Here is a 17,122-nt window from a genome sequence, read left to right on the forward strand (position 1 = left end):
CTAGCTGGGTGGAGGAAGGATCACAGGACATGTCTTGATGGAGGGGAAGGAGAAATTTATTCCCATAAGTGTGGTGTTGCCCAGTGACGGCGAACAGCACCAGCACCAGAGAGTAGCTAAATGTGGCTGGGGAGAGGGGGACCTAGAAATGAGCTTGATGGCCTGAGAAAGAAGGGATGAAGAGCCCGTACCTGGATGTGGCACATGGTGTGAGCTCATGGACAAGGGACGTCCCCCAGGTCCTTGAGCTGATTTGTGAAATGAAAATAGCACTTGAGACCATTGACCCTTACCTTCCACCTCTGTGGGTGGCCAGTGGGAGAGCTTCCTGAAAAGAATCAGGAGATACAGAGAGAGAGAGAGAGAGCACGCTTACCTTCTCCAGGTAGCAGATCTCTGCCATAAATGCAAAGGTTGTATCCACACTGATTTTCAAGAACATCAGGCAGAACCTGGTGAACAAAGTACTCCACAGAACCGGCCCTCTCTGGACTGCTTCTGTAGTTCCGAGGATAGATAACGTAAGCATCATAGAGCTTTCCATCTGAAAACGCAAACGAGAAGTCCAGTCCATCACTTGGTTCTAAAAATTCTCATTTTTACCGCTCTGAGTACTTCTTTCCTCCCTGATACTACTTTTCCTCAAGTTCGATGGCTGTCGGTGAATGATTTCTCTTCCTCTAAAATATTCTGGAACCAAGAGGCGATGACAGTCCACTGCCACAAAATGTGGTATGGAAATAACAGTCTCAGTCTCAACCTTCTCTTGCTGTTCACTGTCTCAGACTGAATGACGGAGAACAGAAGAACTATTGACCAGTGTACTTCAAGCCGTGTAGTCATGACGGATCACTAACCTATTTTGAAGTATTTATAGTCATTGATAGGCCTTCTCCCTGTGCCTGGTAGACCCCAGTTTCATCTATCCCCCCTCCATACAGTGGTCCCCGCTTATCCACAGGAGATATGTTCCAAAATTCCAGCGAATTCCTGTAACTCCAGAAAGTACTGAACCCTACATATTCTAGTTTCTCCCTGCACATACATACCTATGAAAGATATTAATTTACAAATCAGGCACAGTAAGAGATGAATAATAATAACTAGCAATAAAATAGAATAATTACAGCAATATATTGTAATAAAATTGCCAGCATAGCTGCTCTTACATTTTGAAGTAATTATGGAGTAAAATAGAGGTCACTTAACCACAAGCACTGTTAAACTACAATAGTCAATTCAATCATCAAGACACTGTCTAACAGGCAGGTAGCATATAGAGTGTGGATACGCTAGACAAAGGGATGATTCATGATGCAAGTCCTGGGCAGAATGACATCAGATTTCATTACATTGCTAAGAATGGTGCACAATTTAAAGCTAATGTATTATTTAGTTATGGGATTTTTCATGAAATATTATATATATACAATATTTTATATATATTAAAAAATATATATTTAAAATATATATATACATATATTTAACCACAGATGACCTTGGGTAACTGAAACAACAGAAGGCAAAAACAAGGATAAGGGGGAAATACTATACTTCCTTGGAAGAAGTGAAAATGCTAAACAATAAATGACTCAACAGTAGAATTTCTTAAGAGGTCCTAAATTTCCCACAAATCAAAGAATTAGTTATAGTTGAGTGAAGTATATAGAAAAATCTAACATATGTTTGTTTCCAAATGAAAGAATAAGGTACATATTTACCAGGCAGAACTATCTTGTTTCATATATACATTACGTGCATGTGTGTACTCATGTACATATGTGTTCATTTATGTGTATACTGCATGCATGTATGCTCACGTGCATATGTGTGCTCATGTACATCTGTATACTTATGGAACAACTTTCCAGGGAAAAAGATCTTGAATTCTGCTGCACCTGTCTAACTTATGTATATCTGCAAAAGAGGAACAACTTTTTTTGATGCAGAATGTCTGATTTACATATTTGTTACCTGTACAGATGTCTCTGTCCTCATGGAACAACTTTTTTACTGTTTTATTTCATAAAGTTCTACCAATACACATTTCCTAAAATATTCAAAACTTTCTGCCATTGGGGATTTAGTAGCAACAGCAAACCTAGCAAGGAGGATATTTGAGCTGTTGAGATGAATCTCAGTACCACAGGGAGCAACAGAGCAGGATGGATAGTGGTGTCTGAGTAGACTCAAGAAAATTTCACTGAGCCCTGTGGTGCTACACACTGTTATCCCAGTGTCTCAAGAGGCTGAGGCAGGTGGATCACAAGTTCAAATCTGTCTAAGCAACTTAATGAGACCCCGTCTCAAAACTAGAAATAAAAAGGGCTGGGGATGTGACTCAGAGATAAAGCACTTTGGGGTTTAATCCCCAGTATTCCTCCAAAATTCACTGACAATCTGTGAAACCCTTTTCTTTTGAAAAAAAAATTGAAACTTGCCACTTACCATTCCTAGTTTTATAAGGTCTAGCTATGTCTCTCCAGAGCAGAATGACCTCAATCCAGAATACTTTCAGGATTATCACCAAGACATTGAATAGCATTAACAAGATACTACATCCTGCCACTACATAGTAGATGCCTTGATGATCAACTATCAAAAGATAGGGAGAGGAGAAAAACAATTGTTAGTATTTTTAAAACAAGATGAATAGATAAATACATGCATGCTGGCCTCTATTGGAAGTATAAGAGATTCACACCAAAATTCTTCCTTAGAATTTTCATGGCTGCTTTAAACTTCAGTAAATCAGTGTTAATTGAACCCCTACTCTGTGCAAAGCACCAGGCTAGTCATCACCCAGGATTCTCAAGGGCAAAAGAGATGCATGTAAACTTAACTAAGCTGGGAGCTAAAAGCATGACTGTAAGTGGCAGAGACATTTGAAAAAGAGCTTGCTCTGTAAGCTGGACTGGGTAAGAAGTCTTTCTGCAGAAGGAGTTCCTGAAGGACTGTAGGATTAAGAGAGAAGCCAAAAAGAAAATGCCCTCCTGGCCAGAGAGGATGGCGTGAAACAAAGTGCAGAGATGGGGGTCTGTGTTCTTAGGAACTGGAATAACCCAGTTTGGGGGATTAGTGAAAGATGATTACAAAGACTGGCAAGGGCTAGATTTGACCAGACTTGAGACTCCAGCCAACGCATTTGTCCTGTTCTGAAGGTCATGGAAGACATCAACCATGTAAGGACTTTTCACAAAGATTAATCTGACATCAGAAGTTTGGTTTCTGTGAAAGAGATCACAGTGCTTTGAGTACAATAGGGTACAGGACTTGAGGTACAAAATGAGGATTCAAATTCACATAATAGCAAGAGAAGAATGGACAAGCCTGGTGCTTGCTGGCCACACTAAGGAGACTGAATCATTAGGTCTGGAGGACATCTGGGCTCTGACAGGTTGATGGTGTAGGAAGAAAAGCAGCAAGCAGAGCCCTGCAAGTCTCTGAAGCCTATCTGATGAAGTTGAATCGCTGGCTTCTAGGTTCTTCACCTCCCCCTCCCTCCCCTGATGGCAAATCTTATGTAGCCATCACTGAACTTTATCCCAGTAATTCTTGATTCTGAAATGCATCCGCAACATAGTTTCCATCTTCAAGAACTTGTGGCAGATATGGACAAGTTGAATGTAAGAACTGGGATCTTTCATAGTATTCTTGGTGGTTTTATGTTTACTTCCTTAGAATTGTTAGCTCTCTTGTCTTAGAAACAGTCCTGCTTAAAAATGGAAGAGAGATCAAATGAGATTTGTTTAAGTCTGAGTTGATGGGCTTTCAGACTTGACCCTGAACGTGACCTTGGTTCACAAATTTCTCCCCTCTGTATGTTCATGCGCTCTCTGGGTACCCAGCACTATGACATCAAGAATAATCAGGGTGAAATGATCCAAAGCTGAGGAAAAGAACTAAACTAGGCAGAGAGCTTACTGTCTGCACTGTCTTCAGTTTGAATGATACACACTCTCTGTTTCAAAAAGATTGTCTGAGCTGAACACAATGGTGTACACCTATAATTCCAGCTACTTGGGAGGTTGAGGGAGGAGGATCACAAGTTCAAGGCTGGCCTGGGGAACTTAGCAGGATCCTGTCTCAAAATAAAAAGTGCTGGGGATGTAGCTTAGTGGTAAAGCACCCCTGAGTTCCATCTCCAATACTGGGGGTGGGGTGCGGTTCTAGAAGTCCTAACTGGGTGCAGGCAAAGCATGGACACTTCTCATGGGGATTGTTGTGAGGTGCTGTGCAGGATGCGTTCAGCTGGAGGAAAGAAACTGATTCATGACACATAAGGGAATTGGGGTCAGTATCTACCCAAGTGCAATGTTTTCATAAAGGTACAGGGCATTCTTCCCAGTGATGATAAATACTAAACACTTTTTGCAAATATGTATAAATAGGAAAATGTCACTGTGTTTGAATCTTGGCTCTACAGCTATAGTGAATTGTAGTACTTGGGAACTTACTTAGCTCTTTTTGCTTTTGTTTCTTCATCTTTAAAATTGGATGATAGTAACATTCTCTCCTTTGTGGGGTATTGAGAGAGTAAATGAGAAATTTAATTTTTAGATAATCAGACAGGACCTGGGACAAAAAAACAATGTATGCATGTGTGTACTATTATTATTATAAGCATCAAATGTTTATTTCATAGCATTTAATAATATGGAGACATAGGCTTTTTAAGTTTTTGATATTTAAGCTCAAGAAATGCTGTAGTTTCAAAACTGAAGGAATTTGTTGTGACAATTCAATAGCAGTAGAGACAATTTTTGTTTAATTTATACAGTCATTGAAGCAGAGTGTAACTCTGTTGAATTGAACAAAAACAGGTAAAATACAAATAAACTAGAGACTACAAAATCACACACACACACACAGAGAAAAAAGGTAACATGATCATAATTCTAATAATTAATAATCAGAGAATATTAAAGAGTTGTAACAAAAGCAAAGCACAGGGAAGACACAAAGGTCAGGCGAGGTGGGGAGCGGTGTGTGGCTTCCCCTCTCCCGTAGGATCCACAAACCCACTACCACCCACGGACATCTTGACCTGGTCCACAGCCATCCTGGGGTGACACAGTCATCACTGGCATAAGCCTAATGTCCTACCAAGCAGGACAGCACTTAAAGTCTGCTTGTGAGTTATGACTCTCTGTTTTATAAAAACAAATCAAGAGATGACAAAGCTAAAACAAGAAAACTTGTAAGCACCCTACCAAGCAGAGACCTACCATGACCATATCAAATTGGTCTTCTGCTTCTCCTGACCCTGAGTCTTTTTCCATGATACTGGGGGTCTGTGCTCATCCGAATGAATCCAGGCCATACCCTGCACATGGTATGAACTCAGAGTTTAACTTTCTGGATCTTTGACAAATAATATTTAATTTCTACATAGTTATACTGCTATTAAGAGAGTGATGTTATGTCAAAAGATCGTATTTTCTCTTTTCTATGGGGTCAAATACTTCATCTCATAAACGAGATGACCATCCCTGGTACCGCAAAGAACAAGTGCCCAGGAACTGAATGCTCATGAGCATATTTGCCCTGATGACTCTGCAGTCAGAGACCGATGGATGGAGTGGGTACGGAGTCATCTGTACCTGCTGAGAGCATTTTGTCACTGAGAAGGGTTAATGCCACCTAGGTGTGGTGGCAGTCAGAAGCACAGCGACTGGTAGGCAGGTTTATTATTGTTCTGACGCCTCTGTTCATAGCAGCATCCCCCCGGGGTCTAAACCTAGGTGGGGTGTCCAAGCCAGCAGTCACAGGTAGCAGAGGAGCCCTCCAAGAAGCAGGAGGAGAAGCAGGAGAGGAGGAGGAGGATGAAGGGGAGAGGCCAGGAGGAGGGAAAGGGGAGGAGGTGAAGAGGAGGGGCGCAGGAAAGAAGGTTCCTAACAAGCGGAAGTGTTCTGAAAAGACCAGACTGCACAGCCGGCACTCTGAACCAGAGAAGTGTGTTCTATGACCCGGGTCATTTCCATTGTGGTGACGGAGCTCCTGGGACCAAACTGGAGTACGCTGTCCTTTAAGAAAACGGTTTCAGCTTACAGTTGATAGAGCGGACACAGGTGACCAGAGCATCAGAGACACTCCTTACTTGGCTTTTTGCTTCTCAGTCTTATGGTGTGATTTCTCACTCCATGCAGGTTCAGGGCCAGACAGTCGTACTCCAAGGACAAATCCTCTTTCTTCACATCGGTGATTCTTAAGACCATGCTCAGACAAGTCAGCTCGTTACTAGAACTGAGAAGGCAACTTGTTACTTTTTTTTTAATTTTTTTTTTCATTTTTATAGACTGCATTTTGATTCATTGTACACAAATGGGGAACATCATTTCATTTCTATGGTTGTGCACGATGTAGATTCACACCATTCACGTAATCATACATGTACATAGGCTAACGATGTCTGTCTCAGTCCACCATTTTTTATATCCCCCCTCCCCTTCATTTTCTTCTACATAATCTAAAGTTCCTCCATTCTTCTCTTACCCCCTCCCCCCTACCCCCATTATATATCATCATCCACTTATAAGGGAAAACATTTGGCCCTTTGGTTTATACCCAAAGGACTTAAAATTAGCATACTACAGTAACGCAGCCACATCAATGTTTATAGCAGCTCAATTCACAATAGATTGTGGAACCAACCTAGGTGTGCTTCAACAGATGAATGGATAAAGAAAGTGATACACACACACACACACACACACACACACAACAGAATATTATTCAGCCATAAAGAAGAATAATATCATGGCATTTGCAGATAAATGAATGGAACTGGAGAATATCATGCTAAGTGAAATAACCCAATCCCATCTTTTCATTTCTATGATCATGCATGATGTAGATTCATACCATTCATGTAATCATACATGTACATACGGTAAGGTTGTATCTCTCCATGTTTCCTTTTCAGGTGCCAACAGTGAGGGAGGAGAAGGAGACATTTTAACTTGGATATAAAAATACCTCTGATTTTGCCCTGTCTCCTCTTGGATTCTGGCTTCACCAAAGTCCCTCACTTTGGTTCTGTTGATGTTCCACAAGACAGCAGCCAAATCCTGAGCGCCTTTTCCGAAGCAAGCAGAGCAAGTTATGTTGGCTGTTTTTCCTAGATGGGAAGCAAAGGAATTCACCAGTGAAATTAAATTCTGCATGTAGTATTTAATTTCACTTAATGCGAAAATGTTGGTGGAACGCCTGAGGTGCTCTGTGGTTCCCTCCTTCCCTTCCTTGTCTCCAGAGCTCCTTCTTTCTCCGCCCTCTTTGCCTCTTCCCTTCTCCCCAGTGTCTTCATGTCACTCTCAGCTAAGTTGGAGGCTCACTCCTACCACCATCTCACCTCAGAGGAAACTAAAGGGGCAGATGAGCCTGGCTTCACAGCCTCACATGATCATATAGGATTTCTCCTTGCTAGAAACTGGAGGTTTTTTAAATTGTTTCTTTTACACTTTCTCACACCTGAATTTTCTTCATCTTTCTACAATCTACCATTGGTGACAAAACCATGTTTTACCCAACTCAACTATCATCCAGGACTTAAGCCTCCAGAAACAGCACTCTCCATTGCTCTACCCCAAATGGCTGTGAGCTTTCTTCCCTGAAGAACTGAGAGATGCTTTGTGATCATGGATGTTCAACCATCCCTGCCTGAGCCCTCGGCTCCTAATGGAAGCCATGTTAAGAATCAATCGACTAAGAGAGATGAGGACCGCGGAGTTTCTGGGAGGTGGTGATGGTATGAATTCATGATTAGAGCATAAAATATGGCTCTGTTCTAATAGAAAGACTGCCAAAGAGACACGTGAGGACAGAGGGAGGAACTCAGCATATGTCTATCAAATATTGCATGAGAAAATGATGTCTTGGACTAGGGTTGATGAAGGAGGCTTGGATCTTGCTCTTTGTCAACAAGAGAAGTAATATATGAGCTTCGTCTTGAGAGAAGGAAGGGAGACACAGCGTGGTGACAGTAGAGAAGAACGTGGGATGGGCTGCTCATCAGAGAGCAACGTGGAGAGGCAGTGGGTGTGCAGGGCTAATGGCAGGGGAGGCCGGGTCATGAGGACACTTGCTCCCCATGCTGAGACCTTGGAATCATGTCCACTTCTAATGAGAACAAGGAAAGGCAGAGGTGGAACCAGAAGGTGAGGATTCTCATTCTTTTTCTATCATTTATTATCCATGAACTGGGGTGTTTCCTTTGGCATCTCTAAGTTTCCTCAAAAGTGGACACGATGTCTACCTCCTGTACAGAATCAACAATAAAACAGACCTATACATGAAGCCTCCCGGAATTCCAACGCACAGTATAGAAGAAAACGTTGCATATCACTACAAGGGTGGTCCCCGTTTTCAGCAGGTGCCTGGGGCCAGTGTTACCACACTGTCATCTCCTACTCCTTAAGGTCCCCTCACTCATTAGCTGGCTCCATCTAGAGGAATTCAGATCGGGGGTCATAAGGGAAATTTTTCAGTCAACACAGCACTCATACAATTTTCTTACCAATTTCCACTTCCTTTATTTCATAGTTTGGAGGGGCTGTAATTATCGGAAACATAGAAAAGCCTTGCTTATCTTAAAATGAAAAACAAAAAGCAAACATAAGAATTAAGAGCATTCAATGGTCATCAATATAAAGTTTGTATATTCATATTTCTAACTTATTTCAAAAAACGTTCTCAAACTTTTCCGAAAATAACCTTTGGCAATACACATACACAAAGGAGAAAACAAAAAAAAAATTTAAGTATTTTCTATTACTATGACGATGCTTTTTGGTCTTTTAATTCTCTTCAATATCATTAAAACAAATATTGGTCCAATCCATTAAATTTATTGTGTGACCTAACAAATGTTCAAGACCCACGAATCTGCAGAATAAGCATAAAATTACAGAGAAGATGTCGAAAGACTCATGAAAGATGCATGCCGTCCACGGGTCTCTGGCTTCTGTTCCCCATTGTGGCCCATCCTTAGTGGGAGAATCTCTTCCTCTTAAGGAGTTCCCACTCCGGTGGCCACTGAGGCAGAGGGACAGGGCAGCAGGCGAGTGTTTGGGGGCACCCTTCATGCTGATTTATTTCAGGGTGAGGTGATGAAGTCATAGGGGTTGAAGTTAAAACCAGGAAAGGAAAGAATAGAAAAGTGGTCTGGCGATACTTGGGTTATAGCAATGGAGCTTTGAAAACATCCACACCAAAACTTTTCTCCAATATTGCTTTGCTCTAAGAGAACTGTGACCTGTGAATGTGCTACTTCATCTGCCTCTATAGACCAAGCTGTGCTAAGATCCCGCCTCTCTGTAGATCTGACAAGTTGTAATTGTGAAGTCTTTTCCCTAAATATATTTTTTTTCTTTTTTCTTTTTGGTACCGGGGATTGAACTCAGGGGCACTCAACCACTGAGCCACATCCCCAGCCCATTTTTGTATTTTATTTAGGGACAGGGTTTCACTGAGTTGGTTAGGGCCTCACTAATTTGATGAGGCTGGCTTCAAACTCATGATCCTCCTGCCTAAGCCTCCCAAGCTACTGGTATTACAGGCATGCACCACCACACCCGGCCCTAAGTGGATTTTTATAAAATTCGAAATATATTTGGAGAAAGTACTTTCTAGAAATAAGTGACCTACTTGAGGTCATTGATAATGTCAAAAGCATTGCAAACCAGGATTGAAACCCCACCCAACAATATTTGTATATCCAACTGTACCCCTTACAGTTAACCCTTTGTTAACAGGTTCTACATCTGCAAATTCAAACCATGGATTGAAAATTGGGAGAAGAGGGGAATTTGCTTCCCTGCTAAATATGTACAGACTTTTTGTCTTGCCATTATTCCCTAAAAACACAGTACAGCAACTCTGCACATAACATCTACATTGTATGGGGCATTGTAAGTAATGTAGGGTTGAATTCACGGAGGAGACACACAGATCTATGCAAATACCACGTTGTTCTACACGACAGCTTGAGTATCCGAGGATTCTGGTATCCAAGGGGGTCAATACCCTGTAGATCATTTAATAAAGGTCAACTACATTAGCATTCACACTGCTTTACCTTTGCAAAATTAAGTCACAAGAGAAAGAAAGAGTAGCTGCGGGCTTTGGATTAGTAGTGTGATTTCTTCCTAGAATTTCTTTTTTTCTTTTTTTTTATTACATAAAACTTTTTCTCCTTTTATTAGTGCATTGTAGTTGTACATAATAGTTGGATTCATTTTGACATCATCCTACATCCATCAAATTTAATTTACTCCATTTTAGTTCTTAGTGACCTCTCTTTTCCTTCCCCCTTCCTTCCCTGTTTTCCCTTCTCTACGGATTTACCTTCTAATTATTTATTTAGTTATTTTAATTGGTGCTTTATGGATAAACATAATGGTGGCATTCACTGTGGTATATTCTGTGGTATATTTATACAAGCACATAGAGTCATTTTGTCAAATTCATTTTGTATTTCCTCCCTGCACTGACCCTCATTTTTCCCGCTTGATCAAGGATCAAATGTTCCCTCTCACAAGCTGAAGCTAGAGCAAAGAAAGGGGGAGGAGGGGGTCAGATTCCTTGAGTTTCTTAAATCCTGCTAGTTCTTAGAAATATCTTTTTGTCCTAGTAGAGGATGCAAAAGATAGGATGAAGGAGGAGGAAGAACCAGGAAGGACACAGTAGGGGAACCTCAAACAGAGGGAACAACCCTTCCCATATTGCCTTTGCTGACACTTCACATTTGTCCAAGTTAGGAGCTTACCTTTAACCATGAAGGATCTGGTTGCCGTCACACTGTAATTGACTCCATTTTCAGTGTGTATGAATTTACAGGTGTAATCACCTTCGTCGTCACCCCTTATATTGTCAATGAACAAAAATGACTTGTGTGTCCTGTACCTTGATCCCTGAAGAGCTTCACAATTCTAAAACAGAAATCCCATTCCCTTTTCAGTAATTTTGAACTTGCCTCTGTTTTCATGTATTTCACCCCACCCAAAACAACAACAAAAAAATGTCCTCTTACCTTAAACCACTCCACAGGTGCTGTCCAATTGTAGAGGTCAATTGTTGGACAAAAAATTCTGGGATTTTTTTCTGATCCAGATACTGTTGAATACATTAAATAATCTGGGATTTTGCAATCTGGCTGTTTTTTATATATGGTGACATTTGCAAATCCAGTCTTATTCAAGGTGGGACTACTAAAATAAGTTGGACAAACAAAAAGGTTACTCAGAATTGTGAAATAACTGGTCGACTCTAGCCTTTGCTTGATATTGTTTTTCTTTGTAAAACAATAAATGAGAGTGGTTCTTCTCTTAGGGAAAAATCATCATTTAAATGTAGAGTTTCAATACCATAGAGTTTTTGTTTCCCTTGAGAAAAAAAAGCATAACACCTATTTTAGCTCCAAAATGACTCCCCCCCCTTTCTCCACACACCACTTCTGCTGTAATACCATGATCCCCATATGATAAAGATCATGAGTATTAATTAAGAGCGTACTATATGCCTGTCATGGTGGTAAGCATTTTCCTACCTTAGCTCATTTTATTCTCACAATGAGGCTTTGAGGTAGATTATATTATCACACGTATTTTACAGAGGAGGAAACTGATGGAAGAGAAACTGCTTGCTAGTGTCACACAGCTAGCCAGGGCTAGGTTGTGAACTTGAAACTGACCGGAAAACAGAGGCATGTGACTACACCCAGCCTGTCTTTTGAATGTAGCTTATCTAATGTTTTGTAGGTACAAAATACGAGCATTTATATATTAAATATCTATTTATATATTAATAATATATTATAATATGTTATAGTAATAATACATTATATAATATTTTTATATTAACTTCTATATTAAATAGTTATTTAATTTATATATGGACTAGTGAGCTATAGTCCTTGCAATCCCACACAATCCTCCTTGGCTGACCTCTAGGATTTCAGGGTCTGGCAGTTACCCCTTTCCACCCACCCTAGGTCTCCATGGTGTCAGAAGCTTAGGTTACTGGGTTTTGTGCCACTCGGTTCTTCCTTCCAGCCAAGAGTGAAAATTGCTCTTGGTTCTTTCAGTGATGGAGAAAGCTTGTCCTTTTTCTAATTAGACTACCAATTAATCCCTACAATTGTACATCCAAAGAGTTGGCTTATAATCCCCAAGCTGACAGTGTTCCTAGAGTAACTCCTTTATCCAAATCACTTTATCAATTCAGCTGTTTCACAACAGAGTAGAGAAGGAAGACAAATTTAAGAGTGGAACAGACTTTCAACTACCAATGAAAGGGAAGCAAGTTCAAAGACAACGTTGGCTTCCTGGGTAATACCTTCTGATAATGCAAGTGTAAACTCCAGAATCATCCACGCTGGCTGGGAAAAACTTAAGACTTTCCCCTGAGGCAAACACACGACTTTTTTTCTGGGTAGGAATACTTTGGTTGGTTTTGGAGTAATACCAATCCACAGGGAAAAGGGATCTTCCTTGTTTTGGACATCTCACAATCAAAGCCTCATTTTCGAGGCCCCAGAATTGTTTATCTGCAAATAAAGAATATAAACATGATCATATGAAATAACATAATTCTTATATTCTGAATATTTCTATCTAGGATTAAATTTAACACTGGGTCACACATGTTGACATTTTAAGAAACAATAAGTAAATGATTAAAACCTTTAATGAAATGTTCTATTGAGTACCACAGGTCATCAAAGTCATTTGGAGCCAAATTCACACACTGTTCCTGTGGAAAAGCAGCTATGTTTACCTTAAGAGGTATGTCAGGCAACAAATGCTTGTAATACCTCTTACATGCAGGCATTGAGTTAAATTCTGATGTACATCTAAAATCATGATTCATTTATTACAGAGAATTTCTTCTGACAGATTTGTGATCAAGAATGATTGTCAAGCATTTACAGTTTTTTAAATGCTTCCTAATTTACAATTCAGCTGGAACAACTGGAAGCAAGCAATTTAAAACAAGGTACATGCTCTTGGAATTAATTTTTTGTATTAGTTGAAAAGCAATACTTACTACGCTTGGCTGCTGTGAAATGAATGGGAACTGTTAGAATTGCCAAGATCCAAAGCCCCAATCTCTGTTTATCAATCCAGGGCGAGTGTTGGCGGCGGATTGTAGAGGTTGCTCTAGATGAATGAATGGCACAGGCTGGGGCAGGTCCCCACAAGGCCATTGGTGGTGCTACTTAAGACTTACAGTCAGGAAGAGGAGCCAAAGACTCTACTGAAAAACAAATCCTACAAAACCACAAGAAAAATAATTATTTAGCCATGATTTTTACTTACTCAAGGCTACCAAGGGAAAAAAAATGGGTCAACATAGATTTATTAAGTACACATAAGTATAATGACAGATTTCAGACATGCAATATTACATTTATTCCTTTTGAACTCTGGGTTATGTACCCCTCAATGATCATGCTGTCTCACAATTATATTTTACCAATCTCATTAGAATGTCCTCAAAGAAGTTAAGTGAAGAGAAAAGAAAAGGAATATTTAAACCAAAAAAAAACCCCATAAAATTCAATAGACTCTAGAAAGTGCAATACTATATAGAATTACAAACATTTGCACAGGCTAGAGGAACTGGGCACACACATATTAATGTGCACTCCAGCATATGTGGAGATAATCATCACAAAGCAACTAAGGAGGAGAGAGAGAGAGAGAATTAGCCAAGTTATCATCTGAGACTCTACCCCAAAACCTCAAAAATTTTTCCCTGCCTCAACTTGTCCCCCAAAGTCACCAAAGGCTCTCTAAGAATAGTTGAAGGGCTGTGAATGACAGGAAAATATTTTCTTTGTTACTTTCAGGAAGATAATCATTTACTTCCTTAAAAAATCGGTATATGATTCTTTCTCAAAACGTCGGGGGAGAGGTGTACTCAATATCAAAATTTACTCATATTCTAATAAACACAACCATCCTTAAGAAAGCTCATTTCCTTTCAACATGAATTACTGATACTTTTCTTATTACAAACTTTAGATAAGTAATTCTTGCTTACCCAGACTGAAGGACGAAGGCAGCAAGCTCCAGGTCAAGGACTGAGCTAAGAATGACTTCTTGCCCTTTAGCTCCTTCCTGTAGACTACGCAAGTGTACACACTCACTCTTTTATTTTAAACACTCAAAGACATCTTGCAACTTGCCTCTCCCCCACACCCTAAAATTTGATTTTTCGCCAAAATCCATGACTCATTAAAAACTGTCAGTGTATCACGTTCTAAGAATCTGTGAACCTGGTACATATTTAAAAGAATGACAACATTGAAAATTCTGTTTAAAGGGAGCCCTCAATCATTTCCCTCTGTCTCAGCACTAATTCACTAATTGCTCAAGCTGAATAATAAACAATGTTTGTTGTTTGTCTCCCTGATATTATTTCACTTTTCTTTCCAAATGATCTTGACATCATGGACCTCTGAGCTCTCCTTCCAGATTATTCCCTGATACCTCATTGACAGATGCTGGTTAGAAAGGCCCAGCCGACTCTGCTGGAGAATTTTGAAAGCAAAGAGGGGGGAAAATGTGCCTTGAGAATCAAGCGAGACCTCATAGTGCTTAGAAATGTTCTGTCTGTGGTCCAGAGTGTGACAGTCTTATCCAAAAACAGGGTCCAGTTCCTCAGATTTCAATCCAATAATATCTCTCAGCTTGGATGACAAAGAAGAAAGTTTTTCTAAGGAGTTCAGAGAAGTAGAGAAAGATCGTGAACAAGAAGTTCCCTTCAGAAGAAACCAAATTATCAGTTTTCAGTTCATATGATCCTATATTTAGAAGATCTGAAAAACCCCACCAAAGGACTGCTAGAGCTAATAAACAATTCAGCAAAGAAGCAGGTTAGAAATCGAACATACAAAAATTTAGCTTTCCTAAATACCAACAATGAATCTGTTGAGAAAGGAATCAGGAAAACAATTCCATTCACGATAGCCTCAAAAAAGAAACAAACAAAAAACCTAGGAATAAATCTAACCAAGGAGGTGAAAGACCTAGAGAACATTGAAGCAAGAAATTGAAGGAGACCTCAGAAGATGATGGAAAGACCTCCAATGTTCATGGATAGATAGAATTAACATTGTTAATACAGCCATACTATCAAAAGCAATATACAAATTCAATGTAATCCCCACCAAAATACCACTCACATTCTTCACAGAGTTAGAAAAAACAGCCCTAAAATACATTTGAAAGAATAAAAGACCCAGAATAGCAAAAATAATTTTAAGCCAAAACAGCAATGCTGGAGGCATCGCAATTATACTACAAAATGACACTAACAAAAACTGCATGGTACTGGCATAAAACAGACACATAGACAAACCCAGACATCTACACTCATCTGATGCTTGAAAAAGGTGCCAAAAATGTATGTTGGAGAAAAGACAGCTTTTTTAACAAGTGGTGCTGGGAATACTGGTTATCCCTATGTAGAAAAATGAAAATAGACCCTTATCTCTCACTCTGTACAAAAAATAAACTAAAAATGGATCAAAGACATAGGAATTAGACCAAAATTATGCAAATGCTGGAAGAAAATGTAGGGTGAACACTCCATCCTTTAGACCAGACAATGATTTCTCAATAGGACTCCTGAGACTCAGGAAATAATGCAAAGAGTTAATAAACAGGGAGGCTTCAAATTAAAAAGGTTCTGCATGGCAAAGGAAACAACTATGAATGTGAAGAGAGAACCTACAGAATGGGAGAAAATCTTTGCTAGCTACTCTTCTGACAGAGAATTAACATCTAGAATACATAGAGAACTCAAAAAACTTAACACCAAATAATCCAATTAATAGATGGGCAAACAAATTAATAGACACTTCTCAAAAAAAGAAATATAGATGGTCAACAAATAATATGAAAAAAAAAAAAGAAGAACAACATCATTAGCAATTAGGGAAATGCAAAGCAAAACTACACTAAGATTTCAGGTCACACCAGTCAGAATAATCATGAAGCATACCAACGATAATAAATGCTAGAGAGGATGTGGAGAAAAGGGAACACTTTTACACTGTTGGTGGGATTGTAAATGAGTATAACTGCTGTGGAAATCAGTATGGAGGCTCCTCAAAAGACTAGGAATGGAACCACCAGATGACCCAACTATACCACTCCTCTGTATTTATCCTGAAGAATTAAAGTCATCATAGTACAGTGATACATGCACACCCATGTTTATAGCCAAAATGGAACCAGCCTAGGTGTCCATCCATGGATGAATGGATAGAGAAAATACGGTATATACACACAATGGAGTTTCCTTTAGCCGTAAAGAGAAAGGAAATCATGTCATTTGCAGAAAGATGGTTAGAACTTGAGACCATTATGTTAAGCAAAATAAGCCAAACCCAGAATCAAAGTCTGCATGTGTTTTCTCATATGTGGAAGCTAGAGAGGAAAAAAGGGAAAGAGAGGTGGGAGGAGAAGATCTCATGAAAATCAAAAGGAGATCCAAAGAGGAAAGGAATCAGGGAGGAGGAGGAGGGAAGGGAGGGAGAAAGTCCTGAGGAGTTATATTGGCCAAATTATATTGTTATATTGTGTGCATGCATGAACATGTCACAACAATTCCATCATTATGCACAACTATAATGCACCAATAAAAAATGTGGAAAGAAAAAAGAAAAGAAGTTTCCTTTCAAGGTAGTAACGAAGAAAAAAAATATCACCTCAAACTTTGGGCTCCACTATATAAATATTAAATGTTAATGGCTAAATTTGATTTTAGTTATACATAGTTGTTATGACTCTACTATAAGTATATTCAACTGAACTTTTCAGTCATCACATCTGGGAAGGACTTACGGACTACTTCCAGACGAACATGATAACGAAATAGTAACAGCTAACCTTCACGTAGAACTTTGTCTATGCCATATGCAGTTCTAAGTGAATTACATATATCCCTCCATTCTCAAAATCACCCCATGGTGTGGGCACTACTATAATCATCCCCATCATACAGCCCAGGACACTGAGGATCAGAAATTAAGTAACTTGCCTAAGCTACATTACACTGAGAGACAGAGCCAAAACTTGAACGGAAAATCAGCCAGTTAGAAAGACCAGATTCA

The 17,122-nt window shown here is 39.6% G+C and overlaps 1 protein-coding gene across 5 annotated transcripts in view; it reads right to left on the bottom strand.

The window, feature by feature from the left end:
• Positions 1 to 17,122, bottom strand: part of IL1RL1 (interleukin 1 receptor like 1) — a 38,152-nt gene that overhangs the window by 1,479 nt on the left and 19,551 nt on the right. For 2 of the 5 annotated variants that reach the window (XM_079110271.1, XM_079110273.1), the window contains exons 2-10: positions 13,045 to 13,268; positions 12,334 to 12,544; positions 11,030 to 11,207; positions 10,766 to 10,928; positions 8,516 to 8,587; positions 6,979 to 7,120; positions 6,101 to 6,246; positions 2,449 to 2,595; positions 377 to 544 (exon numbers count right to left, since the gene is read on the bottom strand). In XM_079110271.1, coding sequence (XP_078966397.1) covers positions 377 to 544; positions 2,449 to 2,595; positions 6,101 to 6,246; positions 6,979 to 7,120; positions 8,516 to 8,587; positions 10,766 to 10,928; positions 11,030 to 11,207; positions 12,334 to 12,544; positions 13,045 to 13,204 — 1,387 coding nt within the window. In that variant the 5' untranslated portion in view covers positions 13,205 to 13,268. Of the gene's footprint in view, positions 1 to 376; positions 545 to 2,448; positions 2,596 to 6,100; positions 6,247 to 6,978; positions 7,121 to 8,515; positions 8,588 to 10,765; positions 10,929 to 11,029; positions 11,208 to 12,333; positions 12,545 to 13,044; positions 13,269 to 14,043; positions 14,121 to 17,122 lie in introns of all 5 variants that reach the window. The other 3 variants (XM_079110272.1, XM_079110274.1, XM_079110275.1) reach the window with 3 other exon arrangements.

This window comes from Sciurus vulgaris, assembly GCF_902686455.1.
Source record: "Sciurus vulgaris genome assembly, chromosome: 14".
Taxonomy (NCBI): Eukaryota; Metazoa; Chordata; class Mammalia; order Rodentia; family Sciuridae; genus Sciurus; species Sciurus vulgaris.